Source organism: Anas acuta, chromosome 21 (genome assembly GCF_963932015.1).
Source record: "Anas acuta chromosome 21, bAnaAcu1.1, whole genome shotgun sequence".
NCBI lineage: Eukaryota > Metazoa > Chordata > Aves > Anseriformes > Anatidae > Anas > Anas acuta.
This window is the reverse complement of record NC_088999.1, coordinates 3,791,551-3,814,162: the sequence shown is the minus strand read 5'-3', so window position 1 is coordinate 3,814,162 and position 22,612 is coordinate 3,791,551. Positions and strand designations below refer to the sequence as shown.

The 22,612-nt window shown below is 57.5% G+C and overlaps 1 protein-coding gene across 4 annotated transcripts in view; it reads left to right on the top strand.

Annotated features, from left to right (window-relative positions):
• PTPRU (protein tyrosine phosphatase receptor type U) overlaps positions 1-22,612 on the top strand; it is a 55,876-nt gene that overhangs the window by 10,521 nt on the left and 22,743 nt on the right. For all 4 annotated transcript variants that reach the window (XM_068657689.1, XM_068657690.1, XM_068657691.1 and 1 more), the window contains exons 2-14: positions 2,566-2,694; positions 9,060-9,331; positions 9,501-9,582; positions 10,564-10,679; positions 10,815-10,989; positions 11,579-11,872; positions 14,081-14,389; positions 17,365-17,474; positions 17,788-17,989; positions 18,787-18,889; positions 18,977-19,250; positions 20,829-20,865; positions 21,534-21,672. In XM_068657689.1, coding sequence (XP_068513790.1) covers positions 2,566-2,694; positions 9,060-9,331; positions 9,501-9,582; positions 10,564-10,679; positions 10,815-10,989; positions 11,579-11,872; positions 14,081-14,389; positions 17,365-17,474; positions 17,788-17,989; positions 18,787-18,889; positions 18,977-19,250; positions 20,829-20,865; positions 21,534-21,672 — 2,242 coding nt within the window. The remainder of the gene's footprint in view (positions 1-2,565; positions 2,695-9,059; positions 9,332-9,500; positions 9,583-10,563; positions 10,680-10,814; positions 10,990-11,578; positions 11,873-14,080; positions 14,390-17,364; positions 17,475-17,787; positions 17,990-18,786; positions 18,890-18,976; positions 19,251-20,828; positions 20,866-21,533; positions 21,673-22,612) is intronic.

Genomic DNA, 22,612 nt, shown 5'->3' with positions numbered 1-22,612 from the left:
CAGCCTCGGCGGATGAAAGAGCGCCGGGCAGGCTGGTGGGCAGGCGTCCACGCGGGGATTTAATGAGACGCCGCCAACTGCACGCGCACTTCTTCGTCCTTTCCCTCCCTCCTCTGCACGGATCTGTTGTGTCCCTGCAGTCCTCTGCTCCTTCCCTTTTGGCTGGGGGGGGTTAGGCTAATTTGGGATGCTCGAGCATCGTCTGGGCTGCATCGAGCCGTTGGGACCAGGCAGTCACGCCCTCGGTGGTATTTTTATCCGCTCTTGCTGTTGGAGCCGCTCCTCCCGTGGCGCTCGCTGCATTTAGCCCCGCGCCAAGCTGCTTTTACCCTGGCGTCGAACCAAGGCAGGGGCTGCGGTGTGGGGCTCTGTGCTTCCACCTGGGGATTTTTCAGGAGCATCTGGACCCGGAGTGACTCCTGCCAGCCACATCCCGCTGCCAGCAGCCTTTTGGATGGGTAAAACCATCCCTGTGTGTGCAGAAGGGGATTTTAGGTTGCGGGGAAGGCCTGTATTGGTCGTAAGCATGTCGATAAACCCTTAATTTGAGGGGAGCAGCTCAGCGTGGGAGCAGCCAGCTCTGTCCATGCCCTGCTGGACTTGTCGCAGCTGCTGGAGGGTGCTTGGGGTGCTGGGGTGTCAGGGCTGGGTGCTCCTTTTGGGGAAGAAGAAGGGGTGGGCAGATCCTGGGGTCTGTGCGGTGCAAGTGCAGGAGGAGGAGGCTGCCTCTGCCCCGCCGATGGTGGGAATGGTCCTTGGGAGCGGAGCCTTGGGGAATCCTTTTGTCTGGGACATGGGGCTCTGCAGCCCCAAATGCCTTACAGGGTCCTGCTGCTTTCCCTCTGCTTCCTCGGGCAGGATAAAGCAACCCCACGAACGACTTTCTCCCTCCTACAATATCCCATCTCAACAGACTTTGGAAGGAAACGCATGGGCTTTTTTTTTTTTTTTCGACATCACTTGGCACTTAAAAATTTCCAGCACTTATTTTGCCTTTTTTTTTTCCCTTTCCTTCATGGAAAATTTTGACAGATTTCTGCTTTTTTTTTTTCCCCTCCCATTAGGAAGCCAAGCCAAGCTTCAGGCTTTTTAGGCTCTGGCGGGGCTGGTGATGGGAAGCAGCCGGGGCCGCATCCGCGCGTGGGCACGGCAGGCGCGGCAGCGGCGGGGTCGGCGCTGGGAGCTGAGCAGCACAAACGGCCCATTTAGAGAGGGATTTGAGAAAACTGTCAGGGCTCCGCTCCTTCGGTCCTATGAATAGGAGAGGATGTGCTTTTAGTCTTTGTGAAAGAAGTTTCCCGTTCGCGTGGTTCTGGGGAGAAAAAGAGCTCGACGCTGTGGATGGTGCTTTAAAAAACTGAGTGTAAAAAGAGAAAAAGCCTCAAATCTGTTCTCATATATGAAAGTGTCGGGAGACATAAATTTTTTTTTTTTTTAAAGTCTTACAGGATTTTTTGCAGTGGTTTGACTTGGCAACGTGGCTGTTTTGGGGCTGTTTGCAGCAAAAAGGCATCCCTAGGTCCCCGCTGTAGCCTTGTAAGGGAAAATCCCCGTCTGGTTCCATCCCATTGCCCCCAGGGGGTGACGCTGACCCTGCCACAGTCCCAGTGGTGTCCCCACCATGGATGGCTTTGCACAGGAGACATCTGTCTGTGTGTCCCCTGGCTGCTTGGGCAGGGAGCATGACCTGCACCAGCCCTATGAGCACAAATCCCCTGGCAGCGGGGAGGATTAATTGATGTAATTTGGGGATAAAATAGGAAAAAAAGAACAAAACCCCCCAAAACACACCCTGGCCCAGGCTCTGCTTTCCTGCTGGCCTGTTCGGGGATGTTTGTCTTTGTTCTTTCTGCTTGCTCAGGGCTTTCCTAATGTGCCTGCCCTCGCCAGCCTAGGGGCTCATGTTAATTATCACCGGAGCCCCAGTGCTTGTAATCAGTGATTTTAGCAGAACAATGGGGCAGTGTTAATGAGCCGCCCTGGAGCAGCTCCCCAGAGCCCAGGGGCTGGCACACGGAGGGGAAGGATGGAGAGGGAGGGCTGGGGAAGGGAAGGATGTGGAGCCCCACAGCCTGGGGATGCGCAGCTTTTGGGTTTGCTCTTTGCAAGGGGAAAAAGCAACACCCCCCAGCTCACAAATAAAGGGGCATGGGGGTGCCAGCCGCAGCTGGGGGCTCGGCAATGGGCTTGTGGGGTGGGATTGCTGCTGGGGGTCTTGGCTGGGGCCTGGTGCTGGCGTGTCGGGCAGTGCACAGCTCATGGTCTAAGGGTCAGAGTGGGATTTTTGCCCCCCGAGCTGAGACCTGGCAGCTTGTTTCACTGCTGGGGAAACCCAATGGGAAGGGAGGGAGAGGCAGCTGACGGGACCTGTCCTCACCCGACCCCTGGCAGCGTTTGTGGCTGCACGGGGCAGCTCTGCTCCGCGTTGGCAGGAGTGAGAGCAGAGGGAGAGATGCCCACACCACTCCCCCTCTTTTGTGGGATGCGGCAGCATCCGTCCCGGCTGGGCTTTTGGGGAGGGAGCAGCTGGTTTTCGGGGGCACTGACACGTCTGTCTGTCCGCAGCGGGCTGCACCTTCGAGGAAGACGACGACCTGACCCAGTGCGAGTACAGCCAGGGCGAGGACGATGACTTCGGGTGGGAGCTGGTCCGCAGCTACATGATGCCGCATCTGACGGCCGACCTGCCCCACGGTGAGTCCCGGCCCCGCGGGCATCTGCCCCAAACCCATCCCCTGCCCCGGAGCCTGGGATGGGAAGCACCCCGTGGGGCACTTGGGTTGTGATTTATCCTCAGTTTTGGGGTCGGGGTGCTGCTGTGCCTGATGGCGAGGTGTGATGAGCTGTGTCCGTCCTCAGCAGGGTGCTGCGTGGCCCCGGGGGTGTCACAGCTTGGGGACACAGGGCCCTGCTGCCAATGCAGGGAGGTGTCCCCACAGCCCTGGGCTCTCCCCGCTGTGGTGCTGGGATGGCAGCAGCTTGCCTGGGTCCCTGCAGCATCTCCTGCGACGCGCGCCCAAGCTCGCCGTGCCAAATTCCCCATCTGTCGTGGAGTGCTACATCTGCAGCCCCTGCCCTGCCTCGCCAGCACGGGAGCCCCAAAATCCTTCTCTGACGGCACCTTCAGCAGCTCTCCCTGCTGGGGCATCCATCTGCTCGTTTCTTGGTGCTCGTGAGAAGGTCCCATCTCCAGGAGTCATGGCAAAGGGAGAAGTGTGTTCCTGGCTCTTGCACTGCGGGGAGAGGCTTTTGGCTGTGAGCTGGAGGATAAAAATACGAATTGAATTTATCTTCTTTTTTTAAAATCTCGTTGCTTTGGAGCCACTCCTTGTTATTTTTTGGGTCCAGCTCCTTCCTCCGATGCCTGGGCTCTTGGAGTGAGTGTTTTGCTTGGTGGCTTTGCTCATCCCAGCCCCATGCTGCATCCTGGTGTGTCCCCACTGAGCTGTCCCCATGCCCAGCGGCCCAGAGAAGCACCCAGAGGCCAGATCCCACCCTGAGGCTGGGCAGAAAGAGGGAAAATCTGGTTTGTAGCTGGAGAGCAAAAATGACTTGTCATTCACTGCCTCACAGAAATCTTGTCACCGCTCCATCAGCCTGCCTCCAGCCGCTCTTCTGCCTTGGGCTCGGCTTGCTTCTCCCTTCTGCTAATCCCTTCTTCATTTATCTTCTCCTCTTCCCAACACCTTTTTGATCCAGGATTTCTCCCAGCATCCATGGGGTGCATCCCTGAAGGCAGCAGCCTCCGCCGGCTCGGAGGGCTGGGGATGTGCCATGGGGCCAGCACGTGCTGGGCACCACAAACCAGCCTCAGCCACCCATGGGGGCTGTAGGGCTGCCGGCAGCTCCTCCCCGATAGTTGTCCAAATAATTGCTTTAAACCGAATTAACCTAATTTGTGCTCTGATGGGGCTCACCTGGGGGCAGCGAGATGGGAAACAGAGCTGGGGAGGGGATGCTGGGGATGGATGATGGCGAGTCTCCCGCCTGTAATTGGGGTTTCTGTTTGGTTTCCTGCTGTAATTTAAGAGCTGCGCTGAGCGGCTGCAGTTCAAAGCCTGGGGGCTTGTTGGGGGGCTGAAGGGGTCAGGTGGAGACCGTGCTTGGCCACAAAGCTGGGGCTGCTTGCTTTGCTTGAGGATGTAATCACCGATTAATGAGAAGTGGGGGCTTAAATGGAAGCAAAGAGTTGACCTGTTTATTCTGCTGAAGCTCAGGGGTGCGACCGTCTGCGGTGCTGAGCTACAAGAGCGTGTGGCAGGGCAGGGTCTGGCCCTGGGAAGTGCCCCCATCCCCGATGCTGATTGGGGAGAGGCAGGTGGCACTCATGGGGGTGCTCGGCCCCTTACTAGGGGTCCCCAAGAGCCCCCCCTGACTGTTTGCAGACAGGGGCACAAGGTGCAGGCAGCACTGTGCCTCTCGGCCCCCTGGCAGCGCGGTAGATGAACGCTATTTCACAGCGCCGTGGCCTCTCCAGGGAGCACTTTACAAAGGAGTCTCGTGGTCCTGGATTAAAATGAGTTTTTATTGGAGATCAGCCAATTTCAAGGAGTGCAGGATTTATTTGAGCGGATGCTGGCTGCCGGCCACCCGCCTCTACCTTTTCTTCCCTCTTTCTTTTTGTTTTCTTGTTGTGTTTGTTTTTTTCCTCTCTTTCCGTCTTGACTCGGAGGCTGCACCGATGGCTGCACCGATGGGCTGAGGTCAACTGTATGAAGTTCAGCAAGGCCAAGTGCCGGGTCCTGCACCTGGGGCGCAATAACCCCAAGCAGAACTACAGGCTGGGAGAGGAATGGTTGGAGAGCTGCCAGGCAGAGAAGGACCTGGGAGTGATGGTTGATAGTCGGCTGAATATGAGCCAGCAGTGTGCTCTGGTGGCCAAGAAGGCCAACGGCATCCTGGCTTGTATCAGAAACACTGTGACCAGCAGGGCTAGGGAGGTGATCGTCCCCCTGTACTCGGCTCTGGTGAGGCCGCACCTCGAGTACTGTGTTCAGTTTTGGGCCCCTCGCTACAAGAAGGACATCGAGGTGCTTGAGCGGGTCCAAAGAAGGGCGACGAAGCTGGTGAGGGGCCTGGAGAACAAGTCCTACGAGGAGCGGCTGAAGGAGCTGGGCTTGTTCAGCCTAGAGAAGAGGAGGCTCAGGGGTGACCTTATTGCTCTGTATAAGTACATTAAAGGAGGCTGTAGCGAGGTGGGGGTTGGCCTGTTCTCCCATGTGCCTGGTGACAGGACGAGGGGGAATGGGCTAAAGTTACGCCAGGGGAGTTTTAGGTTAGATGTTAGGAAGAATTTCTTTACTGAAAGGGTTGTGAGGCATTGGAACGGGCTGCCCAGGGAGGTGGTGGAGTCACCATCCCTGGAAGTCTTCAAAAGACGTTTAGATGTAGAGCTTAGGGATATGGTTTAGTGGGGACTGTTAGTTTTAGGTCAGAGGTTGGACTCGATGATCTTGAGGTCTCTTCCAACCTAGAAATTCTGTGATTCTGTGATTCTGTGACTCGTCTCTCTCTTTCACATAAAGAAGACGGATGGGTCTCTCCCACGTTGCAATCTTGCTTTTTCAGCTCGTTATTGTTCTTTTAAGGGAGAGTGGCGGAGAGCCGGGGCAGGCTGCGCCACCGCTGCCGTGGTGCTGCTGTGCCGGGCACCGGGGCTGAGATGAGGGTTGGAATTTGCTTAATGAGCACCCAAATAAAGCCGGTGCTTGGGTCAATCCCCGCATGAATCTGTTGGATGGGACAAGGGCAGGATGAAGCATGGGTCTGTTTTTTCGAGTGACTTTCTTTTCTGGGTTTGCATTGCAAAACCATCAGAAAGTTTTCTATCCAAACCCAGTAGTGGAAAAATCCCCCCGTGGATCCCTGCTTGTCTCTTCTACATCTTCATGCATCAAACTCCTCTGTGCCCCCTCCGTCGTCCCCACTGCTGCCACCCCGGTGCCTCTCCTTCAGCTGCAGCCCTGCTTTCCCACCGGCTCCTGCTGCATATCTGTAAAAACCTTGGAAAAAAATGACCTTGGTTTTGGCTGCTGGGCAGAGGTATTGGGGCATTTCCAAGCGCCCCGTGGCAGTGGCTGGCCAGCCCTTGATGCTGGGGCTCCCTGGGGAGATGCTCATCCTATGGCTCAGTGCAGAAATTGGGTGCTGGTGCACGCTTCACATGCCTGCCTCGCTGCCTCTTAATGGCTCTCTCCTTTTATTTTTATTCCCCTTTCTGTGGTTTTGTACAATAAAATCTCAGCAAGATGTGGAAGTGCTGGAGGGGAGCACGGCAGCGCCTCCAACCTCCCCGCAAATCGGTGCCGAGGCTGCTGGAGGTGCTGAGTTGTCCTTGAAGACCTGGTTTGAATCACAAGGAAGGGATGATGTCCCCAAAATGAGAAAACAAGGCTGGGGACCTTGCACAAGGACTTTGCAGGGACGGGTCCAGGGCTTCCTGCGTGCAGCCCATGCAGGCAGAGCTGTTTTTGCAGCTCAGACCTTCAGACGCGTCTCGCCAACAACTTTAGCCTAACAAATTGATGTTTTTTCCCGTCGGGAACATAGCTGGAAACTTATTTCTGTTTTCATTTGAAATATTATTTAGCGCTTTTGAGACTCCTCTGTTTCTCCGCCGAGCAGTTGGACTTTTCCCTAAAAGCCCACCTGAAAACTAAATTAAATTAAATTGCCGGTGTCCTCCCAGCCGAGCGGAGGGGCTGCTTGTCTCCGGGGGGGGCTGGCTCATTACTCGCAGTGACGAAGCGGGGTGACAGCCTGCTGGGCCAGCGTGTCAATTAAAACCAACCTTAGATTGGATTGAACGGCGGAGAAAGGATTTAACAAACGAGGCGCGGCATCGATCGAGCCGCCTGCGTTAATGGACTCGGCGCGGCCGGGGGAAGGAGGGACGCGGAGGGAAGGATGCTCGCAGGGCTGCCTCCATCCTCAGCCCAGCCACGGCCCCTTCCTGGGGCTGCTGAAGCTGCCTGTTTCGTGTGGGGTTTGCAAATCATTCCCCTCTCGTCATTTTTGGAGGGGATTTTTGCTGTAATGCCGGCATACGGACAGGGCTCACAGAACCCGGCTGCAATGTCGCCTTGTGCTCTGCCTGCTGGCATCGGTCCTGCCCATCCTTATGGCTTTGGGATGCTGCAGGGCAGGGATGTGGCCTCTTTGCCTCCCCAGCTCTGCTGGCAGCAGTAGGATAATTCTTAATTTCAAGCCCCCTGGGGCTGCCCATCCCGCTGGGACTGAGTTTTGTGGTCTCACCACCTCTTGGAGCTCCCCGTGTGCTCGTGCTGCTCCTGGGGGCACCCAACCAGGGCCATGCTGCCTTTGTAATCGGGCTGCTTTAAAAAACAACCAGAAACGGGCTGAAAATTGGAAAAATACCTGCGAACAAGCCCAGGTGAAACCTCTCCTTGTTCCCTAGCATTTAAAATACCCAACCTGCATGCAGGGGCTTCAGGTGGAGGCAATGCTGGGAGTCAACACCGGTCACTTTTGGGGAAAAGACATTGCAAAGATGCATCGTTACTGCCAGAGCAGGCAGCGGGAGCCTGGTTTTTCCATTTCAGCAACACCAGGAAAGAAAATCAAGGAGGAAAATGTAGAGAGTGGGAAGCCTTGCCAGAGGAGCTCTGCTGCCCTGCTGCACTCAGAGCCAGGGGTGTCTGGTCCCAGCTGAGCTAATGGACGTTCTCTGTCTTTAAAATAACTTTTCAGGGGGTTAATTTTAGTCTCAGTCTTGTTATTATTAGTTTTTTTATGTCCTCTGGCTTTGTTTTGTTTGTGGGCAGGAGGAAGGGCTTCAGTTATCGATGAGAGCCCGGAAGATGGGGTGGGCAGAGGTTGCATTTGGGAGATGTCTCTCAGTGCCAGCATCCCCTGGCCCGAGTGGAGCCGCTCTCATCTGTGCAGGAGTAATTTTTCAGGAGAGAAAGGAAAAAAAAACAACCAAATAAAACCCAGAAGGAATAGCTGCATACTGGCTTCCCCTCCGTCCATGAAATGCGTCTGTGTTATCTGAGAAACTAAATTTATTTCACCCTGGGCACCTGCCTGGAGAGGCTGGGATGCTGGGCAGCAGCGTGGATCGGTGAATATGGCCCAAATTTTGCTTTTTGGTGATTTCTTTCCCCTTTCGGCCACCCCTGAGCTCCATCCCTCTGGTTCCTAGCTCTAAAGGATGTCGTGGTGCGGTGCTGGTGCCGCTTTTCCCCAGGTGAAGATGGGGCCCGTTGGGTGCTTCAGGGCCACCCATGGGTGCAGCTCCCAAGGGCCAGGGGAGTTGGACGGGTGTCCCCCGGCCTTCGTTAGGCTCCGTCGGTGCCCATGCCCTGGTCGAGCCACTTGCCAGGGGTTGTTGGGAGAAAAGTGTGTGAACTCATGTAAATTAAACAGCGGTGAGAGCTATTAATAATTAAGGGGCTGCTGTCATGAAAACAACGGTTGACTTGAATAAATGGCCTGGCTTTGTTACTTACAGCGCCTGCTGTTATTAAAGTGGAAGGAATATTAATAGTCCCGTCCTTGCTGTGGGGTGGGGGTGAGGACCAGCTGTGGGACCCTGGGCTGCTCTGGGACTCCAGCGGGATTTTAGGGTACAGACTGGGTGGCAGATGCTGTGTTTTGGGTCCCCTTTGGGGTTTTGGTCCTCATGGGAAATCCTGGGTGGCCCTGGGGTGAGCATCAGCAGCTCTGGGCTCATTACTGGTGGCTTTGGGTATGGGGCGGAGTCTTTGGTGGCATTGAAGCCACTGATGGTGGCACATGCAGCAGGACCTGGTGTCCTGGGGGAATTGGGGCCACAAGCAGCCTGTCCTGGGGGCAGTGTGTCTGATCCTCCCCTCTTCCTCCGGCTGCTGGGTCCTATTTTGGCATCGTGCTGCTGCCTGGGGTTCCGGCATCCCTCTCTCCTTTAGGGCCCATCCTTGGGGTCCCCTCCCTCCCAGCTCCTTCCAACGGGTGCCGCCCTCCCCATACCCAAATTTAGGGGCGAGGCGGAGGAGAGAGGCACCGTTCCACGCTCTCCCTCCTCTCCCCCTTTGATTTCCCCCCCTCCCCGGCCACAGGCTCCTACCTGATGGTGAACGCCTCACAGCACGCCGCGGGCCAGCGGGCTCACCTGCTCTTCCAGGCGCTGAGCGAGAACGACACCCACTGCCTGCAGTTCAGCTACTTCATGTACAGCCGCGACGGCCACAGCCCCGGCACCCTCAGCGCCTACGTGCGGGTGACGGGGGGCCCGGTGGGCAGCGCCGTCTGGAACGCCTCCGGCTCCCACGGCCGCCAGTGGCACCAGGCGGAGCTGGCCGTCAGCTTGTTCTGGCCCAACGAGTACCAGGTGAGCCCCTCTGAGCCCCCCAAATGTGTTACAGATCCGTCTCTCCGTCACCTGCTGTCAGTGTGTGTGTAAAATCCCTTTGCTCAGGGGATGGGGTCGCCTCCAAAGGCTTGGTGCTGGGTTAGGGGACCCCCCAGGCCAGGCGTGACCCCTCTGTTCGGTGCCGCAGGTCCTCTTCGAGGCGGTGATTTCCAGCGAGCGCCGTGGTTATCTTGGCTTGGATGACATCTTGCTCTTGAATTATCCGTGCTGTGAGTAGGGGGTGGGATGGGAGCGGGGGCTGTGGGGAGGTGGATCGGTTGTGGGTGCTCCAGGGCTGGTGGCCCATGGGCCAGTCCTAGGGACAGTGAGCACCAGGGTGTCCTGTTGTCACCGGGGTGGGGGGCTCACCTTTCCTCGGGTACCTGCAGGGCTCCTTCTTCACCTCCAGCCTTGCTGGAATAGAATCACAGAATTGTTAAGGCTGGAAAAGTCCTCCAAGGTCATCTGGTCCAACCATCCCCTACCACCACCACCACCCACTAACCACGACCCCCAGCACCACGTCCAACCTCTCCCTGAACACCCCCAGGGACGGGTTCTCCACCACCTCCCTGGGCAACCCGTCCCAACGCCTGAGCGCTCTTGCTGAGGAGAAATGTCTCCTCATTGCCAGCCTGAACCTCCCCTGGCACAACTCGAGGCCGTTCCCTCTGCTCCTGGCACAGTTCCCTGTGAGCAGAGGCCGACCCCAGCTCCCCACCCCTTCCTTCCAGGCAGTTGCAGAGAGCAATGAGGTCTCCCTGAGCCTCCTCTTCTCCAGCCCAAACACCCCCAGTTCCCTCAGCTGTTCCTCACAGGACTTGTGCTCCAGGCCCTTCACCAGCCTTGTAACCTTTCTCTGGACACGCTCCAGGGCCTCGATGTCCTTGTAGTGAGGGGCCCAAAGCTGAACCCAGCACTCGAGGTGCGGCCTCACCAGAGCAGATACAGGGGGACGATCTCTTCCCTGGCCCTACTGGCCACAGAGCACAGGCTCCTAGGATGGGCACCAGTCCCCAACCTCAGGCTGGAGGTCCTGCCCAGGAGATCACCATGGGCTTACTGGGCCACGAAGATGCTCCTGAGCCCATCCAGTGCTCTCAGGAAGCTGCCTGCTCCAAGCTCATCTCCCTGAGGGCGGGTTTGGGGGCTTCAGCAGGACTTTGGGGCAGACGAGAGCCTCCTGACTCTTCCCTTGTGTCCCTCGGCAGCCAAAGCCCCCCACTTCTCCCGCCTGGGCGACGTGGAGGTGAACGCGGGGCAGAATGCCACCTTCCAGTGCGTGGCCGCCGGCAAGGCCGCCGAGGCAGAGCGCTTCCTGATGCAGGTGAGCGGGGAGGATGCACTGGGCTGGGGAGGAGAAGGACGACCCCATCCTCTCATCAGAGACATCCTTTGGGACCGCGTTGGGTGCCTCTGGGTGTCACACTGACCTCATGCCTTTTCCCTCATTGCCGGGCAGAGGCAGAGTGGCGAGGTGGTCCCCGCCGCCTCCGTGAAGCACATCAGCCACCGGCGCTTCCTGGCCACCTTCCAGCTGGACGAGGTGTCCAAGGGCGAGCAGGATCTGTACCGCTGTGTCACCCAGTCCAGCCGTGGCGCCGGCGTCTCCAACTTCGCCGAGCTCATCGTGAAAGGTGGGTGCTGCCCACGGGCGTCCCTCTGCGTTGTGCCACGGCTCCTGATGGCCCCTGGCTGCAGAGGGGTTTCTGTCAGGGCACCAGGACTGTGTTTGTTCTCTGTGACTGGCATGAGCTAAACTGTGCTTCAGCATAAAACCTGGAAACTACCTTTCCCGCTGGCCTTCATTTATTTTTCATTGCATTTGGTGGGAATTAATTAATTCTGGTGAAACTTTGTACTACCTTACTGAATGCTGGGCAGTGCATCTTCTAAATATAATTGAAGTTTGGTCAGGTGAAACCCTATTGCTGCCAAGGCTGCTGAAGAGATGCAGGGCACGTGGCACAGGCTGAAATTTAAAGATCAGCCTGTGCTTGCTGACATTTCAGTGTCAATCTCTTGTCAGCGTTTTGCTCATCCTCTGGGTGCGAGATCAGAGTTTGTCCTGTGACCTGACAGCAATGGGTTGGTTTGGGAGGAGATGTGAATGTGCTGCTTGCAGTCAGTTGTGGTACCTGTGGCTTGGGGTGCCGGGATGGGGGATGCTCTGGCTTTGAGAGGGGATGCTCCAGCTTGGAGAACCACTTCTCCTCTCTCTTCCAGAGCCCCCCACACCCATCGCGCCCCCCCAGCTGCTGCGGGCCGGCTCCACCTACCTCATCATCCAGCTCAACACCAACTCCATCATCGGCGACGGCCCCATCGTGCGCAAGGAAATCGAGTACCGCATGACCTCGGGGCCCTGGTCGGAGGTGCACGCTGTCAACATGCAGACCTACAAGCTATGGCACCTGGATCCCGACACGGAGTATGAGATCAGCGTCCTGCTCACGCGCCCCGGCGAGGGGGGCACCGGCAAGCCGGGACCCCCCCTCATCAGCCGCACCAAGTGTGCAGGTGGGTTGGTGTCCATGCAGTGTCCGTGGCTGGGAGCAGCGGATTTGGTCCAGGGGCTGTGGTGTGGCTTGGAGCATTGCTCCTCTGGATGTATGAAGCTGCATTTTGTTGACTTTTTAGGGCCAGCGCCTGGTTCCCATCCCTGGTGATGGGTGAAGGGGGCTGGGGACAGCTGCTCACCTCAGTTGCGGGGTCCCCAGTGCCGTCTCTATCTCAGGGCATCCCTAAAATTTCAGGACAGGCTGGCTAGTGTGTGGTGGCCACCTCGCAGCGGTCACCGGGGCTTGGGGATGTCACCGTCTCCAGTTATTGGGACAATGAGGCTGGTGGAGGCACCTCTGCTGCCCCATGGCAGCCATCTCTGGTGTGGGCTTCGCAGCTCTGGCTGAGCACAGGTGACGAGGTGGCAGTGAGGGGACGTGATCATCACAACACCATTCCTGCCATCAGCTGGGTGGCAATGGCAGTGGTGACAATGGGCCAGGACTGTACCCTGTTTTAGTACGTACACCAAAACAAGACAAAACTGGTGGTCCTTGTGCTTTGGAGCACTTATCCTTTCCAGGAATGAGCTTATTTTGTTGTTTTAAATCAGCTCAGCCTTAATGCTGTGGGTGGAGGGTCCCTGTCCCAATGGACGCTCCCTTTGGGGGTGATGCAGGGATTGAGCAACTCAGGTACCAGCAGCATCCTTCCCTCTGAGCTCGAATCAGCCACCAGGGCGTGGGGACGGGCTCGTCCCTATGTTGTCATCGTGCTGGTGACAGCGCTGTGAGCCGGTACCTTGTCACCTCTGGGTGCATCCTCCCCGTGCTGCCGCTGCAGGGTGCAGCCCATGGGGCTGGGACATCGTGGAGCTGGAGCACCGTGGTTCTGCCCATGCCTCTGACCCTGCAGGGTCAGCTTCTGACATCATTGGAGGAGAAGATCAGGAGATGCAAACCTCGACCCAGGGCCTGGCAGGAGCTTTTCTCCCAGATTAATTTTCACAAGTGTTCTGAGAAAGCCGGGCTTTCATTATTACCTTCAAGCCGATGACAGGTGCTGGTTGCAAGTGTCGGCGCCCCGTGTTGTGTTTCTGATGGTCCCAGCCTCCAGCCCAGGCTCCCTGCGCTCCTCCTGCGTGACACAGCCGTGGATTTCACTCCTGACCCAGCACACGGTGGCTTTGCAAGGGATGAAGCAGCCGCTGCTCTTCCACCTGAAAGGCAGCAACGTGTTGGTCACCAGCCCTGCATCCTCCCTGATGTCCCAGCCTGCGCCCTGCAGCATCTCTGGACCAACCCCTGGTGACAATGGGCTTTGCAGGATCCAACCCATGAGGACTCTGGAAGAATCCACTTAAAGGATAAATGCATCCTGCCCCGGGGCGAGGGGAGATGCCCGGTGCTGTCACCCGTGATCGACGCTGCCTGCATCCGTGCAGCTGCATTAGTGACTGTGAGCGCCAGCGGCTCGGTGCTGGCACTAATTGCGTGGATATATTCGGTGGTATCGGTGCCTGCGGACATCCTCGTTAGCTGAGCTCTTGCTGAATTGCTCTTTGGATCTGCACACGTTGGCCCGGGGGAGTCTGCTCCCCACTGACCACTTAAATACAGTGGAATGAAGAGGAAATGGGTTCTCCACGGGTGAAGGAGATGATGCGGTGTTTGGTGATGATTGAGGTGAAAATGATCATTTTCCTAGTTATGGTGCCAGAGGTGGGTCCCTGCCACCAGGCGTGGAGCAGACCCATCAGGTGCAGGCGGTGAGGATGTCCCGTGAGGACATCTGGAGCTGCTGGAGCATCTGCTGAGGATGGAAATGCCTCCTGCAACCCTGCACTGCTCCAACTCCTTCGTGGTGCAAATCCCATGGGAATTTGCTTTGTGCACACTGCTCAAGGATCTGCTCTGGGGTGAGATAGGCAAAAGCATCTGGTCCAAGCCCTGCTCCAGCAGGGCCACCCAGAGCACGGTGTTCGTGACCATGTCCAGATGGCTTTTGAAGATCTCCAAGGAGGAGGCTCCTCAGCCTCTCTGGGCAACCTAAGGCAGGCCACAGGGCAGCAAACTGGAACCACTTTTGGGGTCAGGGTTGCTGTCTGTGCACAGCTGCTTTGCTCCTACACCACGGGCTTTCCCTCTGTGTGCCTGAAGCTAGGTGAACACGCCCTTAGTGTAAACCTCTGAGCGATGTGTTCTGACTCCTCTTTCCCCCCGGCAGAGCCCATGAGGGCCCCCAAGGGCTTGGCCTTCTCCGAAATCCAGTCGAGGCAGCTGACGCTGCAGTGGGAGCCGCTGGGCTACAACCTGACCCGCTGCCACACCTACACCGTCTCGCTGTGCTACCGCTACCTGGTGGGCAGCGGCCACAACCAGACCTTCCGCGAGTGCGCCAAGATGGAGCGCAACGCCAACCGCTACACCATCAAAAACCTGCTGCCCTACAAGAACATCCACGTCAAGCTCATCCTCTCCAACCCCGAGGGCCGCAAGGAGGGCAAGGAGGTGACCTTCCAGACGGACGAGGATGGTAAGGGCACGCGGCGGGTTTGGGGAGGGTCCCCGAGGTGTTCCCTCTGCTCCTTTTTGGGGGGCACAATGGGAATGTCTCCTGTGGGGAGGCGAGGGTGATGCAGTGATGGCAGAGAGGGGGAGAAATGCTGCGGGTGTCCCAGGGGAGTCGGGTGGTGATGGGGCAGCACTGGTGTTCTGGCAGAGCAATGTCCTGCATCGCCCCAGGAGCGCTGTCCTTGTGGTGTTTTAGCCCGACTCGTCCCCAAGTGGCGGGTCCTCCTTCATCCCTTGTTGTGGAGTTGAAGCCTCGCAGGAACAACAACTGATTAAAACAATTAATGCTTTGCACTTCGGGAACTCCTTTCATCTGCAGGGCTCAGGCTGATCAGTTTGGCTTTGCTACGCTCCTTGGTGAGCGCCGTGAGCCAGAGGTCAGCGCGCTCCCGGCACAGCTCTGGTCGGCTTCCCCAGCACTTCTCCCCAATTAAGTTTGTTTTCAGGGGGATTTGGGTTGCATACGTGTGCTCTCCTTGCACAGCCAAACCATTTCTGTTCTTCCTGCTCGACCCAGCTCCCTATCCAGAGGTACCAACAAGGGGCAATGTCCCTGTTGGGGTGTGAGGAGCCTCGGTGTCCCCAAGTGGGTGCAGGGTGCCAAGCGTGCCCGCAGCATCCCTCCCTCCATCCTTTCCTCCCCACTGGCTCACTCCGACTCGCCCATCACGCACCATTAACTCTCTGCAGCACGAATGGGGAACAGACCACATAATTGGGAAGAAATTACCTGCTTGCTCCGGGGCAAAGCCTGTTGCCTATGCTTAAGCAACCCCTCGCATAGTTGTTAATCTCCGAGGCACTTTTTAGGATCAAGAATCAGAATTAAGGCAGAAGAGCTGCAAACTCAACTGGAGTCTTTGGGGTCCCACTTTAAGCTCTGAATGCTAAAACCAGAGCGATTTCTTCGTGCGTCCCATCAGCGCTTTGTGTGCCCCCAGACCTGAGCCTGCCTGCCCGTGGGCGCCCAGCTCCACGCTTTATTTTCCGTCTCTAATTGCTTCAGCTGTTTGCACTGTGCTGTGACTGCTCCAGCTGCTTTCCTATTGTATATTAATACAGTAGCTCCAGATGTTTTTGTGCTATCCTGTAATCGCTCCAGCTGCTTCCCTCTATGTAGATTAGCCGGGGCTGGCTGCTTTCCCCTTGGATCGAGCGTGGTGCAGCGAGTGCTTCCCGTCCCAGGAGGGATCCATACATCTCTGGGTGCATGGATGTACTGCAAACATTACACGTGGGTTTGGCCCAGCTACAGGACTGCGCAGTTTAGCTAAATTAGCTAATGACCGGGTGTAAAGCTCGGCTCCTACTGCTCCCAGATTCCTGTGGCAGGCTTGCGGAGGAGCAGGGGCTGGTGCCTCGGCTGTGCTGGGCCACCTCACAGTGTGGTGGGGACATCCCCACCTCGGGCCCTGGGTCCCATGGGACAGGAACATCTTTTTAAGCAACTGAACGTGGTGGGAATGGGCTGAGTCTCTCCCCCTGTGTGCTCTGTGGCTGAGACTGGGTAATGATGATTTGAGTTGCCAGGGCTGGGTAATGAGCTGCCACACATGCAATTACAAGAAGGTAGCGAAGGCTCAATAATAGGACCTTTGGTTGTGTTTTATTTGGCTTTTTTGTGCTTTGTTTGTGAAGCACTGGGGTTTTTCTTGGAGAGTCGTTGGAAAAAAAAGACCTGGCTGGGGGAGGGCTTTGGTTCCCTGGGCTTTCCTTCTGCCCGTCCTTCCCCTCACCTCTGCGCTGAGCAGAGCTGTGTGCAGGTGCTGCAGCGAGCCAGTTCTCTCCCTTGCAGGCAGGGTGCAGGCACTACAAGCCAGAATAAAAAAATACAAACCCATAAATAGAGGTGTAGATGGATGGCAGGGGGCTACACACAGCTGGCAGCCGTTGTGCACCAACGCTGGTCTGATCCCAGTGCATGCACAAACGCATGGTCCATGGGAACATCCCCGAACAGTGGGATTTTTCCCCAAAAAAAGTAGAAAATAGCACTGCAAGTGCGATTAGTGCTCACGGACACAGCAGAGCACATCGGCCAGTGCTGGAATCCAGAGGTGGGCACCTCCGTGTTGCTTTATTTGTTTGCAGGAGCGATGTATACTGATACGTACACACTACTCCTGCCCTAAAGGTTTCCGGAAATTTAATAAGCGTCTTGTGTACACGTGTAGGACATGGTGCCTGTGATTAAATTAACTTGTAAATCAAGTGGAAATTGTGTATTTGCACGGTGGGAAGCATGCGGAAGGCAATCCCTCTCCCTTGGCCGTGTAATTAGATCTGAACAAAAGCTGAAAAAAAAAAATAAATAAAGGGAAGATGGGGAGAGCTGGCACCCGGTCGGAACAGGCTGCTTCCATGCGTGTGAGGCTTGCATGGCTCAACCTGCCCGGACCCAAAGCGCAGAGCTGAACGAAGCTGTGCTGAATATAAAGCTGTTGGCGATGCCTTGCCTGGAGTGCGTCCCACCAGGGGCTGTTCCCAAGCTGCTAACGCTGCCCTCAGTCTCTCCTGCGCCTCCAGCATCCCTGCGGAGCATGGTAGTTTGTTCTGGGAAGCGGGTTTAGTTGCTCCTGAAACGAGGGGGTGCGTTTTTTCAGGCAGTGAAGTGTTATTTCTGCCTGGGAGTAATGGGAGTACTGGTCTGTGCCAAGCTCCTGTCCCTCCTCAATAACCCCCTTGGGTCTGGGAGGGGAGGAATGGTGGAAATCCATGGTAAATAAGGGAATATTGATCCTGGCACCTTCACCTGCTGTAATTACTGGTGGGTGTTACTGGTGGTGGTGGTAATAGTGGGGAGTGCAGGGGGGGTTATATCATGGGGGCAGTGCCAGCTCCAGCCCCAAGGATGCGTCCCTGGGGAGCACCAAAGCACCCGGAGAAGATCCCCACAGGGCTCGTCCTCACGTGGGCACCTTCCCTTTCCTTCCCCAGTGCCTGGTGGCATCGCCTCCGAGTCTCTCACCTTCACCCCGTTGGAGGACATGATATTTCTGAAGTGGGAGGAACCGGTGGAGCCCAACGGCCTCATCACGCAGTACGAGGTGCGTCCCAAGCCCCGGTACCCACGGATCTATCAGAGCTCAGCAGCTGCTGGTGGCTGCAATGGGAGCACGGGTCCAGCCTGCTGAAATCCTCCTGGCCACAGGGTTTGTGTCTCCTGGGTCAGCTTTCAGTGCCACTGTTACTATCCAGCAGTGACTTTTCCAGTTATCTTCTGATTTACCCCAAAACACAGACACCTGCTTTTAGGGCTGCTCCTGCGGGTGAATCCCTGTAATTAATCCCTGTAATTAATTCCTTTTGCCATGCCGTCAGCTTTTGCCCTCTCGTGATGCCCTGCCCTTGTCCTTCCAGATCAGCTACCAGAGCATTGAGTCCTCCGACCCGGCGGTCAACGTGCCCGGCCCGCGGCGCACGGTCTCCAAGCTGCGCAATGAGACCTACCACGTCTTCTCCAACCTGCACCCCGGCACCACGTACCTCTTCTCGGTGCGTGCCCGCACGGGCAAGGGCTTTGGGCAGACGGCGCTCACCGAGATCACCACCAACATATCTGGTATGTCCCCTGGGCTCTGGCGCCGAGTGCTGCTGGGGTTTTGAGGAGCTTTCTCCTCTGGCACGTTGGTGGTGGCAGTGCCAGAGCATCTGTAGAGGTCCTGTGGGCTTGGCTGTTGCTTTTCGAAGGATGCTCACGGTGCTGTGCCCACAGCCTGGGACTGCATTTGTGTTTCTGATCTATGGTTAGATCAAAAAATGTCTTCGTAGTTTTTTGGCCATCACCTCTTCTCCAAAGCGGTGCTGCTCTGCATCCCTGCTTCCTCCTCCTCCCTGCTGTAGGTTCAGGGGACAGCCTAAGGGAGATGCTCCGCGGGGCTGCGTGGCAGAGCTCCCTCAGACCAGGGAGCACGTGGTGACCAGCAGGATGGAGAGGGCAGTCCCCTTCTGCTGGGGGTCAGGGTCACAAGCAGATCCCAAAACAGATCCCATGGCTGCGATGTGTCCTGATGGGGGGGCACTGAAACTGCAAAGCAGTGCTGACCATCACCTGGGGCCCACGGGGCTGTGCTGGGCACGGGGGGATCCTCTCCTTGCCTTTGGGGTGCTGCTGCCCCTTGGGGCGATGCTTGTGCCATGCCAGAGGTTGGACGGGGTGATGTCCCCACGCATACTGAGCGCATCCCAAGGCTGGAGCATCAGTCCAGGTCGCATCCTGCTCCATTTCCTGCAGCCCCCTCCACGGTCCTCTCCAAAATGCAGCACTCGCTTAGGCCCTGGGGAATTCTGCTCGTGCCTCAGTTTCCCCGTGCAGGCGGCCACGGGGCTGTGGCTCACTCCTGCCCGCTCCCTTTGCAGCTCCCACCTTTGACTACGGGGACATGCCATCACCACTGGGCGAGTCGGAGAGCACGATCACGGTGCTGCTGCGGCCGGCGCAGGGCAGGGGGGCGCCCATCAGGTAGGCAGGGGGCTGCGGGGGGATGAGGGCACGGCGGGCAGGGCAGAGCCGTCCTCCCAAAACTAACCTGCGCCCGCCACCCCCCAGCACCTACCAGGTCATCGTGGAAGAGGACCGGCCCAAGAAGATCAAGCGGGAGCTGGGCGGCCAGGAGTGCTTCCCGGTGCCGCTGACGTTTGATGACGCCGTGTCCCGTGGCTCCGTGCACTATTTCGGGGCCGAGCTGCCCGCCAGCAGCCTCACTGAAGCCAAACCCTTCACCGTGGGGGACAACCAGACCTACAGCGGCTACTGGAACCCGCCGCTGGAGCCCAAGAAGGCGTACCTCATCTACTTCCAGGCCATGAGCAACCTCAAAGGGGTGAGTAGCCGTGTGGCAAACTGGGGACCTCCAGTTTGCCACCAGCCCCATGGGGTCCAGGGGGTGTTGGAAAGTGGGGCTTGCTTCAGATCCTTTGCTTTAGGTCCTCCTGCTGGCTCTTTGCTCTTGGTTCCCGTCACTCGGGGCCACCCTGGGGTGCGTTGGGAGTGCAGCCGGGTGCTCCCTGTCCTACGTGGAGCCCGTGCACCCACTGGGGTGTGCGTGTCCCCTGCCTGGTCCTGGCCATGAGTGCTGGAACTGGGGGCATCCAGCCTCAGCCCTGCTGCTGTTGGGGCAGATCCACGTTCCCAGTGGCTGATCCTCGGGTGAGAAAGGACGATTTGGGAACCAAGAGATGTCTGCACATTCCTGAGCCACCAGTTCACCAGATTCCCAGCAGCAGTACCCGGATCCGTCTGTCCCAAGCTCTGCTCCCCATCTGGGCTGATTTCTTCCAAGCTGCCTTCAGGACCCCCAGGAGACCCTCATCATCCTCACATGCTCCAGCAGCTCCTGGTCCACCCTGGGGACGAGCTGCGAAACGTGAAGCTGTGGCACCGTGGCAGCATCTCTGTGCGTGGCTCCACATGCTGGCTGCAGCTCCCTTCTCGCTGGGAAGGAGCTGAATTTTGCATCCTCCTCCTCTGGGATCGTTCACACCTCGCTGGCTTGTAATTAGAGCTGAGACAGGCGGCAGCATCTCGGCTCTGGCTCGCTCAGGCACTGCTGGATAACTGGTGCTTCATAACCTTCCTGCTGGGAGGCAATGGGTTTGTGCTGGCTGCTGTCAGGCGTCGCGAAAAAGCTGCCTCCCAGCTTGGGTTTGTCCTGGCTCTGGGGCCAGCTGGACCACGAAGCAGGAGAAGCCAGACCTGGCACCTCCGGGAGAGCGGTGCCGTGCCAGCCACCCCAGGCACCTCGTGCGGGCAGATTTTGGCATCGGGCTGCAAGGACAGAGTGGGTTTGGCAGCGCCGGTGTCCCGAGGTGCTGGAGGAAGCTCAGAGAGGAGAGCTGCGAAAATGGTGGAGTTTTTTTTTCCAACAGAGATCAGATACATGGAAAAACGGAATATCTGAGCTCAACCCCCAATGCAAATGTGAAAATTATTGGACAGCTGAGCGTGAAGCCCTCGCAGCAATGTTGGCAGCACGTGCAGAGCACCAGTGATGGGGTTTGAGAGCTTTGATCATAAATAAAAACCCCATGAAGCTCTGAGTGGTGACCTGGGGTGTTCTGGCCATGGCCAGCAGCTCGCTGGTGACCTGCGGGTGGCTGGGACCACTGGGGTCCCTCCAGGAGCTCACTGGGGACCTTCACTTTGCACCTCCCTGAGCTTTGCTCCCCCTCTGTGCCAGGAGTGACGGCTTTGTTAAATCAAAGGATGTTGGTTTAGAAGATGCTGGGGATGGATAACTCATTGGGATGGATAACTCCGTGTGCCCCAGAGCTCCTTAGGCTCAGCAGTGGGTGCTTCAACACAAACCACACGGGAACTCCCCCGGTCTGGGGGGGGCAAAAGCATCAACAAAGCAGGTTTGCATCCAGCCAGCCTGACTCCTCGTCTCTTTCCTCCGCAGGAAACCCGGCTGAACTGCATCCGCATCGCCCGCAAAGGTAAGCTCCCTGCTTTCTGCAAGATCCCTGCTCTGGCAGCTTGACCTGGGGTGCTGCCGCACGGTTGGGTGCTCGATGCTTTGGTAGAGCTCAGCCCCACGCTGCTGGGAGGGTGTGTGGTTGCTGCTTGCTGTCTGGGGTGTTTTATTTTTACCCTTGGCTGAGTTTTTTTTCTAATGCTGTTATTGAGGTGGTGCTGGGGCTGGTTGTGCTGGATGCTGAGCGCAGCGAGATTGTGTCTGGGGTGACAAAGGTGGCCCAGAGAGACCACTTTGCCCCCCGGGGATCGAGAGGTGAAGGGAGGTGCCCAAGGCACTGCGGCTCTCCAGGCTTTTCCTGTAGCATCTCCGCAGGGATAAAACATGCAGGGAGCTCAGAGCATCTCACGGGGAGGAATTGCGGAGAACAGAGACTTCTGGGCTCTGTTGCCTCCTGCTTTGCACCCCCTGCATGTAGAGGAGAAGTTGCACAGCACGTTGTATGAACATCACGTAGATGTTATGTAGGAGCTGGATGCAGTGGTCCTCGTGGGTCACTTCCAGCTGGGGGGATTCTGTGAATTTCCTTCCCCTCCCCCAGCCATGTGGGAGGCAGGGGATGGTGCCCAGCCCTGGCAGGGGCCAGGAGGGAGCTGAGCACTGATCCCTGCCCCTGCTTTCCCCTGGCAGCTGCCTGCAAAGAGAGCAAGCGGCCGCTGGAGGTGTCGCAGCACTCGGAGGAGATGGGGCTGATCCTGGGGATCTGTGCCGGCGGGCTCGTCGTCCTCATTATCCTCCTGGGAGCCATCATCGTCGTCATCCGGAAAGGGTAAGGGGAACCCGCGCCTCCCGTCTGTCCGTCCGTCCTCCCAGCTCCAGCTTACGGGGAGATGGCACTGACTGGGGGTAACTGGACTGGTGACCTCCTCCCAGCACAATAGGGGGGAATTTTGAGGTTTCCCATTTGCTTGCCCTGCCCCATCCAACCCTCCCCTGCCTGCCGGGAGCGTGGGGAAGGGCTGGTGTTGATGGCTCGGTGGTGTTCTGCCCGCCTGGGATGGAGGGAGATGCTGAGCACCCGGGGCATTGCATGGATCGAGGACATGGAATAAACCCAGGCACAGCAGCAAAGAAGGCTGTGTCCTGCCTGTGACACTGGGCGACCAAAGGACAAAGTCCTGGGATGCCCCCTCACCCTCTGCAGCTTTGTTCCACCGCTCTCCCCCGTGTTTTCCAGTCTTTTACTGCTCCTTCTTGGCTTCGTGCTGCTCTGCTGGTTCTGTAGGGACTGAAATGCTGCAGCTTCAGGGGTCCTGGGGTGGTGCTGAGCCCCTCTGTCACCATCCCTGTGCTTGAGGGCACCGGGACGAACAGGGCTTCCTGCTCCCAGGCTTGGGCAGGAGGACGCGGGTGCTCATTTTAATGCAGAAATACTGATTTTTTTAGTAGCCTCCAGTTTTTCTGGCTCTGAGACGTTCCAGTTCCTGTGCGTGCTGGAGGGGAGCCTCCCAGGGCTCTGCTCCCTGGGGACCCCAAACTCCTCCTGGGAGGGGTCCCTGTGCTCCCCAGCTCGAGCATCTGCCTGGATGCAGCCGTGGCCATTTCAGCCGGCTGATATTTGGGAAGCTCAGTGGGGCAGGAGGGAGGAGGACGAGGGTTTTCCAGGACACTCATCCCCGGGAGCACTGGGGCCGTGGCTGCTGCTTTTTGCTGGAGTGCAGCACCCTGGAAAGTGGCCTTTTAATGCGGGGGGCTTGAAGCAGCAGAGC